The 18,946-nt window shown below is 48.1% G+C and overlaps 1 protein-coding gene across 1 annotated transcript in view; it reads left to right on the forward strand.

Annotated features, from left to right (window-relative positions):
* The window catches only part of LOC144139976 (putative helicase with zinc finger domain), a 70,473-nt gene that overhangs the window by 36,542 nt on the left and 14,985 nt on the right, over positions 1 to 18,946 (forward strand). The window contains exons 10-12 of the mRNA XM_077672194.1: positions 4,832 to 4,967; positions 8,465 to 8,597; positions 15,339 to 15,457. Coding sequence (XP_077528320.1) covers positions 4,832 to 4,967; positions 8,465 to 8,597; positions 15,339 to 15,457 — 388 coding nt within the window. The remainder of the gene's footprint in view (positions 1 to 4,831; positions 4,968 to 8,464; positions 8,598 to 15,338; positions 15,458 to 18,946) is intronic.

Consider the following 18,946-nt stretch of genomic DNA (forward strand, 5'->3'; position numbering starts at 1 on the left):
AAGATTGTGGGGTGTCAAATTGAAGGTTTCAGTTAGGAGAATCACGTCGGACATTTAAATAATGCGTCCTGGTTACAGTCATGAGAGTCATGGTTAGTTTGACTGGTATGAATTCCATATGATCCTGCTAGGGTGTGTGGGGTATCAAATTAAAGGTCTCATCGAAGGGGATCACGTGGGACAAATATAAAAATGTTTTTTGATTATAGTTATGAGGATATAGCAAATGGTGTCTTTCTTTAATTGCTCGGTAGGGTTTAACCAAAATTAACTGCCAACCCGTAAGGCAGTTGTGTAATATACATGCGAGGGCTTGTCCAGAGATGTCCATCAATGTGGTTTATAGTATTAAAAAGTTTGGCGTCTAAATACTGAATCATCGAGGCAGGATGGCATGGGGTAAGAACAAAACCCATGCCAAGCTCTCGAACTTAAATCACCAGAATCAAAAACTCTCTGCTAATAGCTGCCATTCAAACGTTACTTCCTCCATTTCCCCGTGTCCCAACAAACAAGCAAATCGTTCGACACATATGGTGTTGTGGTAATTGTGGACGACCATAGGTAACAGGGGGCATCATAGCTCATCAGAAAGGCGAATTTCACATTTGTTTATGAATAAGCCTTGCGGCCGCGTTTCGCGTCCGTAATTTCCTTCTCACAGTGTACTACGTGCACTCGAATCCAGAATTGGCCAATTACATGTCAGACATTAACTCCTTGCTAGAGTGTAGGAGATAGAGAGGCAACAGAGCCACCAAGACATAAACAGACATTGTGACAGGAGGAAAACACTTCAGAAAAATAAGCAAGCGCAGTTTGTGTGTGCGTTCGAACAAATTTTATTACAATGAGAAATCAGCCCAAGATGTCAAAACGAGCACATGACAATGTAAAGGAAAAGACTTAACTCGGGCTCTGCAGTTCTCCGACAACTACATCTGAAACACAATAAAAGAACAGATGACTGACGCAACACACACACACACACACACACACGCAACACACAACACACGCAACACACATGCGCGTGTGCACAATTTCCACAACACACGCAACACACGGACACACAGATAGACACACACACGCACACACACACGCACACGCGCACGCGCACGCACGCGCACAAGCACACTCACACGCACACACACACACGCACGCACACGCGCACGCACACGCACACACACGCGCACACGCACGCACACACGCACGCGCACGCACGCATGCACTAACACGCACGCACACGCACACACCCACACACACGTGCGCGCGCGCACATGCGCGCACGCACGCACGCACACGCACACGCACACGCACACGCACACGCACACGCGCACGCACACGCACACGCACGCACATGCACACACACACGCGCGCGCACACGCACGCGCACATGCACGCGCACGTACGCACACGCACGCACACGCGCACGCACACGCACGCACACGCGCACGCACGCACGCACACGCGCACACGCACGCACACGCACGCACACGCACACACGCACGCACGCACACGCACACGCACACGCACGCACACACACACACGCGCGCGCGCACACGTGCGCACGCGCACACGTGCACGCACGCGCACACGCGCGCACACGCGCACGCGCGTACACACGAAAACGCGCGCGCGCTCACACACACGCACACACACACGCACACGGACATGCACGCACACACCCACACACACGCACGCACGCACGTGCACGCACACACGCGCACGCACACGCGCACACGCACACGCACGCACACGCACACGCACGCACGCACGCACGCACGCACACGCACGCACACACACGCGCGCGCACACACACGCGCACGCGCACACAAGCGCACGCGCACGCGCACACACGCGCACACGCGCACACACGCGCACACACGCAAACGCACGCGCACTCGCACTCGCACACGCGTGCATGCTGGAAATTAACAGCTGGGTACGGTGGCGGTCATTGCTTACAACGACAGCGTGGTGCTTTTCCGAGCTACGAGAGCTCATCCCACCCAGCAAATGCTAATAAAAACTAATACAAGTGCCTCAGCAAACAACGAGACACTTTTCTGTTTGTCCCACGTGATTTCCCTCCTCGAGACCCTCAATTTGATACCCCACATTCTTTAGCGCCACATATCTCTGAATTTTAACGCAATCTGAGACAATCCATGACTCCCGTGTTATACGGTTCGCCATTTTCAATATTTTTTCTTCTTATTATTTTTTTTGTTTTTAACATTTAGTTTGATCAATTGTCTACACTTGCGCTTTTTTAATTATTACAGGTTGAACTTCCGTGATATCTGCATTTTTGTGTAAATGCAGGGCGTTACACGATCCTGGTGGGGGTAGGGAGATGGGGGTACTCGGCAAAGAATGCTACGCATTAAAAAAGCAAAGGCATATCCATGAACGCCTCGCGCTTCAGAGATTCGCGGGGACAGTTCGCTTTGACGCAAGGCGTTTTTTCAGGATGCAGAGCAAGAATGCACAGAACCGTAACCCTAAACAGCTTCAGCATAAATGAACGGAGCAGTGAGCGGACACCCCCTCGCCCAATCTTGCTTGTTTCGACCCAGGGACCCAGCACACCATCGAGTGTGGACCGCCTCTGTCATAAACACGAACACGGAGCCTGCATCAAGAGTTTGGTATCCAATATATCCGTACAATTGCTTGCAACCAGCGCTAGTCATCATGGGCTGCTGGTATAGCTGTATTAAATCTGCAACGATAATTGTTTCCGACCTCACAGGAGCTACGGTGTCATGTCGTGCCCAATGCAAGAGTTTGAGCTCACGAATTTGCGCCCGTAATATTTTCACCGCGCATGAATTTGACAACACTGAATGCTAATGAAATCAGAGTCCATCTGAGCCACAGTACATTCCTAGCACGAGAGAGTTGTGAGGGTGTTTGAGTTATTAATTCATTTTGAGTTCTTAGCCCATTTCGAGTTCTGGGTTCGTTTTGAGTTTTGAGTACATTTTGAGTTTTGAGTCCATTTTGAGTTTGAGTCCATTTTGAGTTTGAGTACATTTTGAGTTTGAGTCCATTTTGAGTTCTGAGTACATTTTGAGTTTGAGACGATTTTGAGTTTTGAATCTATTTTGAGTTTGAGTCCATTTTGAGTTCTGAGTCCATTTTGAGTTCGGAGTACATTTTGAGTTCTGAGTACATATGAGTTTTGAGTTCATTTTGAATCTGAGTACATTTTGAGTTTTAGTATATTTTGAGTTCTGAGTACATATGAGTTTTGAGTCCATTTTGAGTCTGAGTACATTTTGAGTTCTGAGTACATTTTGAGTTTGAGTCCGAGTGAGTTTTGCGCTCAACGTGAGTTTGAGTTTGAGTGAGTGCAGATGTGCTGCTCAGCATTGAGTCTGAGTTTGAGTGAGTGGTGATTCGAAAAAAAAATTGTGAGTGAGTTTGAGTGAGCTGCGCCAACTTTGCCGAGGTATGTACATATCCGATATTCAGGGACTGATCAGCACAGTTTAAGCCGCCGCGCAAAGCTGTGCGCAGCCACACATTATGAAGCTCTTCCGAGCGTCGGGCATTCGCCAGATTTGGTAGATTAAAGGTCAACTGGGCTCTAAATTTCAACCTCTTGAAAACGTGATTTCGGTATAATCTGCCTGAACGGGCTACAAAATGCAAAATATGACAGTTGAAATACTCGTATCAATGGCGCAAACAGCCATAAAAGATCCGAGATTTTCAAACCGAGATTGAGGAGAGCGCGTCCTTTCATCCATGAGCGCGTCTATTACTGCCAGGCTGAAGTGGCGTTCCATCCGGCCTACACGGCGAGCGAGGAGCCGCGCACTGCCGGCTGGCCGAAGCAAACCTGGTCGCAACGCTTCGCCCTCGCCGCAGCCCTAGGAAAAGCGCACCCAGCGGGACTCGACCGGTTCTCCTGGCTGGCGGTAGGAAAAGGCGCAGGGCCTGCCGCAGCGTCACTTCCGCTTCATGGCTGTTTGCACGATCCACCGGCCGGCGAGCTATTTTAAACGCTGCAGGCAGGTCAACAGAGATATTTCACGGGGCTACCAGCCTTGTCCCAGTTGGTTTGGTGGTAGGTACTGTACGTGCGAAGTAAATTTGGCCGAGGCAAAATTTGAGTCCATTTGGCCTTAAAAAGCAGTTTTAAAAGGGGTAGGGGGGTGCTGATGATTATCAGGGGAGCTGAAACCCTCTTCCGTTAGTCCTCGAGTGCCTCGCGGCGCGGAACCACGGTCATCTGCGGAGCAGCTCTGGCCACCGCTCGCGTGCTGCAAGTCAAGTTGAGCGCTATAGTAGACCAGTTGCAAAACTCTGCTTCAAAATCTGTGCGGCACGAGCACTCCTTCTTCGTTAAGGCTTAGGGGCAGCGTATTGGTTCGGTACATAAAGGATACAAACTGTACTTTGAATACCGAGCTGTTCAGTAATTGTTGACCAAATAGGCACGCGTTGTATTAGGTAATGCTTGCTCACTTTTTCTCCGCGTTTATCTTAGGACTTGTGGAAGCAGATGCAAGTGCTTGAGAACTACTTCAGCTCTCTGTCGACCAGTGGCACGTTAGTCCACTTGCTAAGTAGCTGTACCTGCTTGCGCTGATTACATGGGGCAAACCGGGGTGCACTTTTTTACACATGGGGGGCCTAAAGAGAGTTTCACAAATACTGTATACTGAGCAACTCTGGCTAAAGGTGCCTGGCAAATGGCTTCATCTTGAAGTGGGCATGGATTAACTTGGGGATGGCGATGAAGAAAAATCCGATTGTTCAATTACAAAGCGCGGTGGTTGTGAATGCAAGGCCGTGTCTTTTCTGTGGTGTGCTGCAGTGCGGCGGATCTGTTTGTTCTGGACTACCTGGCAAAGAAAGTTGCCGACCGGCCCGCACTGCGTCCCTTGCGACTGGTGGACGAGTTCCGGAAGCCTGATGATGTGGACCACCGGCTGCTTCCTTTCTGCCTTGAGGTGGGGGCCCCCGTTTGCAACGACAGTGCTAACAGGAGGGGTTGTATCGAACCTGATTGGGCCTGAATTGGTATCACTACGAACAGGCTCTGAGTCGCGTATTGTGTTGCGGTTTGTTTGTTGATGTCAAGTTGTGCGTGGGTTAAGATTAACTCATTAAGGTGAAAGCGTCGCGTTTGCCATCAAAGTGACCGTGGTTGTCAGTCTTACTGTCGAGCAACCCGAATGGTGCCAAAATTGCCGTTACTGTAAAGAGGATATAAGCAAGATTGGTGTGGGATTTTAGAGTCGTCTCTAGACGAGCAGCCAAGTGCTCTAATCACAGAGCTAACGAAGGGGCCTCGCACATTCGAACAAAGAATCGCCGTGACAGGTGCATGCGGCAGCACGTGACTGGAATGTTTTCCCGTGAAGGACAGCTCAGGCTGTGGGGAAGCTGCAGCGAGAAGTGCAGCCAATCTTCCAGTCGGGGTATTTTGCGTCAAAAGGTTAACAACTAAAGCAAAGAAGCAAGTGCAAACACTGCGAAGCAGTAAAGAAATCGTAGAAGGCGAAATCCTATAGGAATAATCGTAGTACATGAGTGTGCTTAAATTCTCGGAGAATTCTCGGAGAAATTCCCGGGGAATTTTTTTGTACGGTACACCGCAAGAACACGTTTGAAATGTGTTCCTAACAACGTGTAATAAGCAATATAATTTTTATGAGAACCAAGCAGTTTTGTGAGTACGGCTGCTATCGCGATTAGAAATCGAAACACCCTTTCGTGCGGTGGTATGCACTTGAGTATAAATGTTTATTCTTCGCAGTATGCAGTGCCTACATATTGCCTACAGTTTGGGATATACTTTTATGATGTACGATTTGCTAAAAGACACAAAGAGGAGTTCACTCAATTTCAAAGAAGTTTTGATTTTGGTAATTAGCTCAGCTCCATTCGAGCCACAAAAAAAAAAACCTTTTTTTAGGGCGGAGCCCATGGCCTCCGGTACCTGGTATTTCTGTCGGCGTTAGGCATTTGTCGCCATCTGCGAAACCGTCTGAGCGGGAGAACGCTGCAGCGAAGGCAGAAAGAAAACAGAGAGGAGCGTCTGGGGAAAGTGTGAAGGGGGAGGGCGGCACGCGCGACGATGGCGTCGCCTCTCAGTGCCTCCAATGGAGTAAAAAAAAAAGCTTCTGCCCCCGTTCACTTTCACCATGCGTCGCCGCCAACATGCAATGCCACCGACAAGAAACGCCCTCTCCGAGCATTTTGCCTAGACCCTGATCCATACTACTCTCACCCGAAACACGTGACATTTCCGCGGGAGGTTCAAACACTATTTCCAATAACGAGGTTGGCGGCTGCGACGCGCGATGAGATCACAGCAGAGGAGCGCTCGCCGCCGTCCGTTCGTTGATCACGTGATCACTTCCGGTGACGCAGGAGATATGCACCGTGACCGAACAGACTGCAGTTCCCGCTGCGAACAAATTTCGCCATAAAGACTATAGTAATCGTCAGTGAATTTGTAGCCGCGAAAACGCAAGAAATATTGGAAACCTTTTAAATGTTATACATTGCAGTGACGTAATGCGGGAGCAGTGATTTAATAGAAATCGAACTTTAGCGCCGTTATCAGGGAAATAACTCCAGGGTAGCATTGCAGTGATAGCATCAAACTGAACTCCAGGCCCCACTGTCATGTTTCATGACTGTGGCTCAGGCCGGCTGCCACCAGTCACACAAACAAGATTCTTTGCCGTCGTAGAGAAGTTATAGGAATGTCGCAGGGGAGTCGCCGCTTTTTCGTATGTTTTCCTTCCTACAGTAGAACCTCGATAAACGGAAATCGCTTAAACGGAACAGTAGACTGTACGTTGGTTGGTTTTGTATTCGGATAACGTAAAGAAACTCTCGGCAATCCGAGCTAAAATTTCCGCGTCACCGTGTAAACGGAACGAGCAATGGAACTTCTTGTGAAACCCATTGGCATGAGAATCAGCTTTTTATGGTTCCGGTAAGGCGTGTTAGCGCAATGAATGCAACATCGCAGTTCTTGTTTCAGTCGTTCGGTCTCGATTCAAGACGCTGTGATTACAGGGCTCAGCTCAACTCCCCCTCCGCCACCCCTGCTTCGTGCCTTCGTGGTGCTTCTCGCGCTTTATTACCGCGTTGCCGTCTTCTAAAACATGCAGTTCCAAGGATTCAAACAAAAATAATTGATGCATTTTGTAGTGCGCAGCGAGTTATTATTGCCAAATCTTGCTTTCTGAAAAACTATCAGCTACATTTTCCTTCTAGTGCTTAGAGTACCATTAAACTCCCCTAAGCGTGCCTACGCACATAAATGTGCACTTTCACGCATCGATCTCAGTAAAGGGAACTGCTGTTAAACGGAACTAATTGTTTTCGGTCCCTTAATTTAAGCTCCGTTTATCAAGAGTCTACTGTATGTCGAATATTTGTCTCCCGCGTGTGGTAAAAGTGGTATCACTGTGATCGGGGCAGAACAGTCTTTTTAATGAACCAAACGCGCATTTTGTTTTCATGGTTTCTTCAATTGTTCTGCGTCCACTGAGGCTTAGAACAGGAAGGATGGTGCCTGTGGTGGGCAGTTGTAGCTCTAGGTGGATGTATGTACTTCACATGCCATTTCACTTTCTCCTCAGAGGCCTGTACTCGGCATCATGGCTCGTGCGCTTACGCAACCTGCATTTTACCTTTTCCTCTCCGCTTGTCCTAGACATGGGTAGACAAGAGCTGGGGGAAGCAGATACACCGTAGAGCACAATATGAATGGGGAAAAGGGAAATGGGGTGTAAAAAATCCAAACAGCACCACATCCAAAGGTCTGCCTGGATGTCATGGGAGCAAAAATGTCAGCCTAGGTACTTGGAAGAGCTGTTGCTTTGTAGCTGCCCCTAGTGCGAAAACCCGATGCTTTGCAAGGCAGGACTGCCATTTTTCTGGAGCTGGCCTAGTAATGCGCCTAATAAAACCAACAGTAATTATAGTTAGATACTAACATAGTATATACGAGAGGGAACTCTGGCTATGGTGGCTAGGTGAGCCGCACTTCAGCAGCCATTCTGTTATGTAAAAGGTAAGAAAGTTCCGGTCCTTGGCATGGCTCATGGACAGTCCGGAAAGTTGCGTGTAGCTGCAAAAAGTGAAGAATATCATTGTCAGATTTTTCAAAGTTCTTCAATTATCACCACATTAAGCCCGCGTGATTCATTTGTTAAAACGTATTTGGAAGCTTCATGCAGAACAAGATAAAATGTTACTTTCATTTTGAATACTTTGCCTTTAAGAGTGATTAGCAACCACGTGGCTAGCGGAGCCAAGTAGGAGAGGATCAATGCAAAGTTACCATGGTGGCACCGACAGCGGCACACGATTGTGACAGATTTCCCTCTGGAACAAATAAAGAGCTATGACCATGCGTATCACTGGTAGACCGGTACAACTATCCCGCCGCAACAATAAATTACCGGTGCACATCTGCGTCCAGGTTCCCCAGGACCAGCAGTCCAAGGAGGGCCCCTGGTTCCGGCAGCCAACCAGCCAAGAACTGGAGGAGTACCGGGTGGTGGTCACCACCCTTGTTGCCTCCGAGATGCTCATTGCCAGCGGGCTCAACCAAGGTCTGTAGGGGTGACTTTTGGGGTGTGATACGTGACTAAGCTCGCAGGGGAGCCACGTGGACACGGTGATGGGGATTGAAGGAGGGATATCCAGGGTTCATGCAGGACCTTGGAAAACCTTCGAAACCCTGGAATTAGAAAGGCTTCTTTTCATGGCTTTGCAAGTATTGGCTGACCCTTGAAAAATCCCTGAATTTCAGAATTTCACGAAATTTGTATTTCAATAAACATAAAGGCACCACGAGGCCAGGTAACGCCACAGTGGGTGTTTGCTACTGGGTTAATCTTCTTAATGAATTAAGGTTTGCATATCGCAACATACTTCATGATACATACGATACATCACGATACATCACGATACATACGATACATCACTTCCATCCCCAAAGATGGAAGTGATGTATCCCGGCAGCAGAGACCGCTTTTCTGATGGAGGCGAAAAGCAAAAACGCCCCTGTGTTTCAGATTTCGCCGCACGTTAAAGGTCCGCAGGCGGTCAAAATTAATCCGGAGCCCTCCATTAGGGCTCGCCTCTTCGCGTGTGTAGCGTCGGCGCGTTTATCCCTTCAATCATAATCAATGGAAGTGATGTTGGTGTGATTGTCGCAGAGAGGGCCCTTGTCAGCGGTGATCACGGAGCGGCAATGGGTCAGAAGGAGCAACGTGGGCCGATTGTTAGTGCTGAGTAGTTTTAAAAGGAAGTACAGTGAGAGCGAGAGAGATAGAGAGAGAGAGAGAGAAAGAGAGAGAAAGAGAGAGAGAGAAACACTTAATTTTTGAGACAACGGGCTCTTCTTGAGGGGGGGGGGTGGCTTCAGCTCAGATGGCCGAAGCGACCTGTAGCACCCATTAGGGCAGGATTCCTTGGTCCATAAGGCAATAGGTATACCCTAGGCCTGCATGGTCCCAGTGAGTTGAAGGGGGGACGGGACAAAGGCAAGGGTGTGCGGGGCACTCGCACACAGTGTAAAGCGTGTCAAGCTTCTAGCATCTTGGACATTTTGCGCAGGGGAAGAAGTGCGGGTGGCTGTAGTTGTGTGCGATGTGGCAAAGAATGGGTTTGCAGAATCTGCCACATCAGTGTTTTTTGTGTCGTAAGTTTGGTGTCAGGAAGTACAGCGAGTAGGCGCTGTGTACCGAAAATACAGCTTTGTTTAATCTAGAAAAACTAGCCTTTGGCAAGGTAATTGACTCAATTATGGTTCTGAAAGGCGTTTTCAGAATGAAAAAAAGGAATATGAATACAGTTTCAACTTTCAAATTTTGCACTGAACGTGGTCTGCAGTGTCGCAATGCGGGGAATACTGATATCGGGGCATTAACTTCGTACGAAGCAGCCGTGGACTGGGTAGAGGGGGTGTGGCTTCCTACCTACATTTATTTCCCATTAGTGGGTCCAGCAACTTGTGGGGAGCGCCAATGACAAGCGACCGTCCAAGTGTGCAGTCGTGTTCGATCTCTTCTGTGAGGTGGCGTGGCACTGCTGGTCAAGCACCTCTTATGAATATGGTGGCGTTCGCTCATGATGGTGATAGCGGCGCAGAATGCAGATGGGGATGTCACCGCTGTTACCACATCTTATCATTGAAGTGGCGCAATCAAGTGTAATCGGCGACACTGCTGCAACCCCCCTTAGGGATTTCTTTGCGGGGACATAGGTGAGCGGCCGCCGATCGCACAGATAAGATTTTGTGACGTCGTGAAGAAACCGCCGCCATATTTATGGTTCATGTTTCCCTCAATATTTTCATCATTTGTTTACAGCTTGGGAGAGGTGGGGATAGGGGTTGAGGGGAGGCTGTGCTATCAAAAGGTGAGAAAAAACGTGTTTCGCAAAGGACCTCTACCAGCCACTGCCCAGTCAAATATTCAATGCTAAAGCTTGTTCATCTTCATTTATCTATTGATGAAGAAGGGTGAAAACAAAATCATTCTTTCAGTTGCTGCTGTCCAGCTAGTATACTGGTGTTCCAAGCAAGGATCGCGCATCTCGAGTGTACTTCTAGATTGAAATTGCTCTTTGCCTTGCTCGTTTGCTCAGACAAGGTGTAAATTGGTGCAAGTGCATTTATCTATTATCGGGATTGATTTGTTTGTCTTGTCTCGTCCTCACCGTCGTTGTCTTCACCGTCCCAGCCCATTTGAAACGCAAAGCTCTTTTAGTGGGACGGATTATATCTCCACCAAAATCTACTGCATTTCCCCGCAGAGGCGACCGAAAAGTTCGGATAAGATCTCTAGACACACGCCCGTGCGTGAAACCGGGCTTCCATTGTGTCAAAACAGTTAAGTGGAACCCCAATAATACGACTTTCAAAAGATCGCGAGGAAGCGTCGTATGACCGGGGTGTCCTACGACCGGGGTGCGGGTGAATGTTGGCCTAGTAGACGGTTAGACGCGACAGGTGGGCTAAGAACTTATTTAAACTGCTAAATTGGGCGCGGTCGCGCGCGATTTGTGAACCTTTATTTGAAGTCCCAAGTTTAAAAATAAGAAACGTTTACGTTGTGCCCCACTCCCATCCGCGGCGGCCGAGCTAACCCGCCAGCCAAGCGCTGCGCGCTACGCGACTCACGTGCTATCCGGCGCTATTTAAAGCCCTCCAGCCCGGCGCCCTACCCGCGCTAGATAAAGCCAACGTGGTCGATAAAATCTAGAGGACAAAAGCGAGTGCGAAACTGCCAGAACCAAGCGAAACGAACGATAGCACAAGGCGGAGATAAAAAAACGGCATTCCCGTAGAGGGTGGGACACCCTTCGAATGGAATGGTCCCGTGCTGTTCCTATTCGGTCAAAGTGCTCAACACATAGGAGTTTTCGTTTCTCACAAGACCCAGCAATGCGAAATACATAAGATGCTTCAAACTTAGCGAAGAAACCTTGTTGTGGCGAAAATTATAGCGCGGTCTTTCTACAGGGCCTTGCTGCGGCGGCCAGCTAGTGACCCAAAATGGCGGTGCCAACATACACGTGTCTCCACCCTTGTGGCGGGCGCATGTGAATGTAGGCTCCCTAGCAAAGAAAGAAGCGGAGTGACAACGCCGCTTTGAAAGACACTGATAAGCAGACAGCAGAGAGTGGGGGAGCAGAGCGTCGTGAAAGGAAGAAACTTGGATCGAGCGGGCGAAGAAAGCGGGTGTCCAGTCATGGCCGTTGGGTTTCGTCGTAGTCCATTCGTCGGCGGCTCGATGGGAGCTTCAAAGTCGCGGTCCACCAGACACCTGAAGCTTGAAATACGGCTTCTCGCGGTTGGCGCAATGGCGTACAGCTGCCGCGTGGGGCCGTGTAATGTTAACTTCCACTCACGAGTACCCGCCTGCTTGCTTGCGTCTGTTCAGCAAGTGGTGTCACGTGCATGCGGACCTTTGCACATCAAGAATCGTCAAACGGGGTTAAGAATAAAGGTCGGGACGAGGCGGCGAAGCGGGGTAAAAGATATGAAAAACGCCGGTTTATCCGCGCCAGGGTCCGTCGTATGAAGCGGACCGAGTGCTCCAGAGCGTCATATCATCGGGGTTTTCAATGCATTGTTTGTATGGGGAGTTTGCCGGTACAGCGGTAATGCGTCGTAAGAAGCTGGTCGTCGTAATTACAGGGGACGTACCAGCGGGGTTCCACTGTACTTGACAACTGCAGAAATGGAACGTTTATAGATAAGGAAATACACGCATCGGTCATGAGTTAGGAGTACAATAGTATACCTTTATCATCGCATAAACCACGTATGGGAGTGCAGGTGCCGTCAGAAGTAATTGGAGTGCGGGGGCTGTGGCCGAACCGCATAAGAGCGCCACGTAGCTACACTGGCGGTAAACGAAACAAGCAGAACACGCATGCGTGCTTGCCGATGATGATTGCCCATTTATACTTCTCAACCCACTTGTTTTAACGCGGCTTCGAGCCTTATTAGCAGCATTCTCGTATCAGCGATGGCGCTGATAGTAGCGCTATCTGGCAGCGTCGCTCACACACTTTCAGCGCACTCGAGCTGCTGGAGAAGCGTCGCATCGCAGGGATCTGAGGTGACACTTTTTTCTTTGCTAACATTTTTAGGTGGGTAAGCTATCAGCGCCATCACCGATACCAGTATGTTGCGACCCATAGAGTCTCTTGGTAGGTATACTACAGAGGAAGCTGCGCCTGGTAATCCATGTCGTCGTGGGGGCTTATGGGAAGATCCCCTCTTTTGGCTTGGGCTTGGCATGGCAATTGGATTGTTAAGCGGTATTTGGGATTTGCTTTCTTCCCTGTGCATTAACACGTCTACGAGCTACGAGGAAGCCGAAATCCTCTCTGTTCTCTGGTCGCCGTGTTCGGTGAAACAAAAGGCAGTGCGTGATCGCCCCTGACATTGGTCATTCCGCAGTAGAAGGACGTATGACTGAGGGGGTAATATGCCGCCGCGAAATTTGTAGCTGACGAAAAAAAAGAAACAAAACGTACTTCGACTAAGACGACAAATACGGGCGCCTGTCTCTATCCTATTTTGTCATCGTCCAGGGCTGTTTAACGCCACGTTTTCTTTTTCCTTGTTAAACTGCAGCTGACGCTCGGTGCGCCGGTTCACCACGAAGGGCGGCGTTTTCATGTATGCTCAAAAAACTTTGCAAACTCTTCAAACAACTTATTAATTGAAATAATGGTAAAATTAATAAAATAAGAGTCTAACTAGTTTCCTCCCCAAATATTAACATTGTTCGTAACTACCACCTTGTCCTACAGAATAGCAGGCACAACCGTACCGGCAAAAATACCCTTTTTATCCTTTTTTCTTAGTTTTAATACAGCCTCTTTTATTTTCCACCTACATGATTGCACATTATTCTTCGCGTTTTTTGTGGCACTTTGTTTAAATTTGTGGTCAATAAAATGTTTCAATCCAAGCTAATGATGAAACTAAGGCGAGCGCATGATCTAATGGCGGTCCATGACGACACAGATGGTCTTGATGTGGTCCGCATAGGCGCAAGCGCCAGATTCCTCTCTAGTGTATATTGTAAGAAACTCTATGGTTGCGAACAACGCTCGAAGCGGCGTTAAAAGAAGGGCGTTAAGAATTATAGAGGGGCTATCGGCGTAGGCAGGCACGCATGCGTGTTCTGCTCGTTTAGTTTACCGCCGGTGCAGCTACATGGCGCCCCTGTGCAGTTTGGTTTGGTCACAGCTCCCGTGCTCCAATTACTTCTGACTGCACCTGTACATTTCGTAGATGCGTTTACGTAGTGCGCGAGGAATCCTGGCATGGGTCCGTTCTTCGTTTGCGACATGGTTTTTTGAAGGTACGACAATCGACTGGGCGCACTTTCAGCGAAGGTTGTATGCACTTTTAGCTTTCCCGCTTATTTCAACTTTCTCTTGAAAGTCCTGGTAAATTCTTTGCACTAATCCCTACAAAACGTTAATTTATCCAGTCTCAAGTAATTGTATTGGCGCTTTGAGGTGGTTGTGTTGTGGTAGCCAACATACAAGCTTAAGTGCAGCTGTGGACGTCTGCTGAAAGCGAAATACTTGGCCTTTCTTATTCTTGCCTGCCACATTCATGGCAACAGGTGGGCGAGTGATTCAATATTGCCTAAATAAAAAAAAAACATATTGTAGCTTGGATTCAGGCACGCTGTTTTTAGGTGTTGTGGGCAACTTTGTTGAAACATTGCCTTCAGTGGCTGACTGTGAGAGACAGCGTAGAGAACTTGGAACTTTCACCAGCTTACTATGCAAGACACTGCCACATGCTTTCAGTCACACCGCTCAGTCCAGCAACAGCTGCTCGGGTAGTTCTATTTGACAAGGACCGTTGTCGAATGAAACAGCCCCTATAACGAGGCTGCAACCTAAACATCCGTACCTGCTTTCAAATCGCATCTGTATACGTGATGCATCCTTTTCATTCTTCGGTATATTTATGTCTAGGCATCTGTTTTGCCGGCAAAAGTGACTTCTTTAAGGAGCACTGACACCAATTTTCGGCGTTAATATTATTGTACAGTTCGCTTCGTTCACTCAACAGAATACCCTGGCTGAAATCTGAGCGGCCTGCGACGCGAAGAACATAGTTCAATTGAATCTCATTTATCGCGCCGACGGAGCAGCGCGCGGAGCGGCACTGAGCAAATGCACATCAGCGTGACATCACCCCGTGAAGCCAAAAGAAGTGACGCGACAGCGCTCGTAAAAAACTCGTGACGTCACTTCACGCGCGCGGCCCCACGAGCGGCGAGCGGGCGCAACACCCTCTCAAGCGGGCGCCGGTGGCGTCCGCACAAAGCGGTGAGGCCAGGCCGGGATTCTGTCATAGGCGCCGTTCGGGATGAAAGCGCGGGAATCGGAAACAAACGATTTTCAGGCCGTTCAATGGAATTAAATGTCGCGCGCTGAAGTATTTGAAGTGCTGTTTCAGGTTCGCCAGACCATTAGGCATCGATAAAAGCAATAAAAGTGTAACATAAAATTTTCGTGTCAGTGCACCTTTAAGGTATTTTTCCCACCCTGCTAAAATGCTGTACCAAGATTGCAGTACAAATCAATTAATAAATGAATAGAGTAAATGCTTTTCTGTGACAGCCTCTTGTTCACTGGCCGTAATCATCTGGCCTTCAAATTTTGTGCTTCCTGTCTAGAGGAGCAATGTTTTTTCCTGCAACGTTCTTTTCTTTCGAGGCCACCAGACTACCAGTAGGGTGTGTTCCAGTAGATGTTAGGGATTCGTTCCAACGTCTTTTTTTCGTTCCTTCTTCCTGCAGGCTTCTTCACGCACATCTTCATTGACGAGGCGGCGCAGGCCATGGAAGCAGAGTGCATACTGCCGCTAGCCATGGCTGACGAGACCACTCGCATCGTGCTTGCTGGTGACCGCAAGCAGGTAACCATTTCAGTGTGCTCCTCCGTTACTTAGGCCATAGATGGCGGCTGGTTCTTCTTGTAACTCAGCTTGCACTACACATAGGGATGTCGAAGTTTGAGTAGGATGACCTCCGTCAAGTGTGCTTTCATCTGCCACACTTAGGAGGAGCTTGTTGGGGCAACTCTAACATGCGCCATCGTTGTGTAGCTAGCCCAACCAATGCTCTGTTATGTGACTCTTGAGCGGGCGTCTGAGAGGCTTTGTCAGTGCGTAGTGCCTGAAAGGGAAAACACCGTGTGGTATTAGTGGCGTCCTCAAAAACTAACACTTAAGTGATTGCACACCGTCTTGCAGTCCCAGGTGAGATGTGTGCGACTGCTGATATTTCAGCTCGAATAGAATTGGAGGGGCATGGATTAGAGAGATGAACCCTGGAATTTCGAACTCAGCCTATATCAAACCGCTGCCAAATTGTTTTTCATTCCATGGGTAAAAGAGCACATCACAAAAGGTTCATAGTCGCGAGAGCTTGTAATGTAGCCGTGTTGGGCCAGTGATCTAACAGAAGCAAAATACTTTCCATTCATTCCGGATGCATATGCGGGGACCAAGTGGCTTCTTGCCTTGAAAAACGGTATGTTAATGTCGGTGAATAAAAGGGTACTGTTAAACAGGCTATGAAGACAAGATGAAAGTTTGGTTTGAAGACAAGACGCAAGCTTGTAGAGAGGGGTTTGTTCCAATAAAGATGCCAATTTTGTTACAACCTTCGACACACCAAACTTCTTCTGTGGCCCTTTTTGCCACAGTTAGCCTTGCGCCATTAAAAACTATCCATCATCATGATCAAACCCAAAACCAAGATGTACTGAAAAGGCCGTGTCTAGAGTGCCGTCCGACTGTATTATAAGCACTCCTTTATATTGACGTCCACCGGCGTGCTGTAACAAAACTGCCGCGTCTTGCACTAAATCGCTCTAGATAACGAAAGCTAGATAACGAAAGCTAAATAACGTAACGTAAACGTAATATGACTTAAAGAGACACTGAAGTGATTTGTAAGCATTGCGGGATTACTAGCGCCAATTGTAGTCCGGAGTCTATAGGCCATGTTTCTACTACTGTGGGTACGTTTACGCGAATTTATATAGTAGAAAAATCATTTCGGAAATGCTGTCCTTCTCTCTGCATTCTTGCCCATTTTCTGTGGCGTTTTCGTGTGATGTGAGGAGGAGATGACTTGTCTTGACTGGCTTGACTGCGCTACTGCATGGCTCGCCGACCTTCCGACAGAGCCAGTCGACCCAGCGTTTAGTCGGCCGGCCGCCGACGAGTCGTCGCAATTCGTTCACTCAGATGAAACCAAGCCATGACACGTTTGTGGATGGAAGAATGCGCCTTTCTTTACTTTGTTAGTTTGTACACGGTATCTAGCTCCAAGTCGAGGTCGCTCCACACAAGCGCTGCACCAGCGTACATGCGACGCTTCGCTGACCGGTACGCTAGTATAAAATCTAAGGCCCCTTTAAGGCAGGAGAAGGGCCAGCGAAGTCAATATAGGTACTGAGGAAATAAAATCAACTGAAACATTTACCGTAGAGCGTAAAGCTAGGGAGCAGGAAGCACTTTTTTGCGTTGGGTGAACAAGCACATCGGTCAGCAGCATGACCACACATCTGCGAAAGCTTTTCCGTCTAAGAAATGCAATTGCTAGACATGAGATATTGTGGAAATTTGGGGGACGCTTACTGCACAAGCGCTATACAACAAATAGTCACCTAAGCTGTTTGAAAAGCTCAAAGTAAATAAGTGTAACCTAGTTATACATTATATACCTTATATTTTCAACACTGGCAGCGCTGGCCCGTGGCCGAGTAATCTGGAGGGCTAGGCATGCTATTTTGCAAGTCACAAGTTCAAATCCCGTACATTTTGTTTTTGTAAGTTGACTTTTTCGCTTTCGGCCGATGTTTTCGGGTACTCAGTTCACCATTTTTAGACCGTAACGTTCACTGCTCCACGAACTAGTTAACAGAACGCGCGCAGACTGACGCTGACTCGCTAGCGAGTTCTCGTTGGCGTGCTGTTGCCATAAGCACAGACTGCTTGCGGACAGTGAGCACAGGCCAAAATCAACAGACCCTTGGCCTGGTGCGAACACGCTTTTTACGACACAGGCATGAGTGAGGCAAGCTCGAAATATGGGGGAAAGTGCATGTCATTTCATCGTCTTCGGGGACGCGGAGGGCGTTCATCCACTGCGTAGGCCTCGGCTAGTGATTGCTACGATTCCAAGCCGTCCTGGGAGGCTATCTTAGGCATTTTACAACCGACAACATGGCAGAAGCGCCGCACGACGATTACTGAGATATCGAAAATACCCATCCGACGAATCCGTCGGATGTCAAGCATGTTGTTTTATAGAACGGAAACCGAAACTTATTTGAATGCTAATCTTGGACATAGTCCAATCACAGCGCACCTCCTCCCGTTGTCACACCCTTTAGTTGGTGCGGGCGCCGGAGACCGCGGATAGTAGTTGTTTTCTTTCGCGTTTTATAAATTAATTACCGACTTATCAACCGGATAAACGATGAAAACTGTGTCAATTTGAGCCAGTATACGCAGTGAAAGCAAAAACGGGAGCTTAAAATATTCACTTTAGTGTCCCTTTAACGCACACAAAGAGACCCAAATACTAACCTACGGCATAAATATTACAATTCAATTTAATCATAAAAAAACAAACAACCGAGGCAAGAACCAGTCTCGAACCACCGTCCTTGGGATCAAGACGGACACTCTACACATACAATTACATTTTTTATAACCTTACTTCCCAGCTGAAGCGTTCCGTATACACTGAATTATAGGAATACGGAGTTCATACGGATTTTGCCGCCCCCAAGCACACCGCAGTGGATGTTAGTATAAAAAACGTGAATAACATTAGTTCGCGCAATAAAAACGTTCGGCACAGGTTTCGTGTTTTTATCTTCAATAATAAGAAAAATGACGCTCCGTATGTTTTCTGTACGCTCCGTATATACGGAATTCATACGGACAATGATTTGGCAGTTCTAGCAAACTTACAGACATGAAACGGGTGTCAAATTTTTGGATAAATATGCCCTATTTTATTCACGTGTGTTTCTCAAAAATATTCCGTGTTTTGTGGCGGCTTTGTTTTATTCTAGGAAAGTACTCCGTATTCCATATTCCTGTATATACGGAACCTTTCAGGAGGGTTTGACAATACAAACACCCACAAACTGCTAGCCGACACTTGGGTAGCACAAAGCCGGCAGAATTGCTTCATGCTTGCTAGTGCTTCCATCGCAGGCAACCAATCTGGAGGCTCAGGCTCAGCCCTCCATACTTAAATAATCTACCGAATGGACCCAGAAAAACACTACTCAGAGCACTTGACATCAATATCACCGATGGCGTATTGCTATACGCGACTTCCAAATGCCGTGCGGGGCCAGAACCATAACGAGATCGTGC

This window comes from Haemaphysalis longicornis, unplaced genomic scaffold, assembly GCF_048455015.1.
Source record: "Haemaphysalis longicornis isolate Haplotype H1 unplaced genomic scaffold, Haemaphysalis longicornis Haplotype H1 scaffold_5, whole genome shotgun sequence".
Classification (NCBI taxonomy): Eukaryota; Metazoa; Arthropoda; class Arachnida; order Ixodida; family Ixodidae; genus Haemaphysalis; species Haemaphysalis longicornis.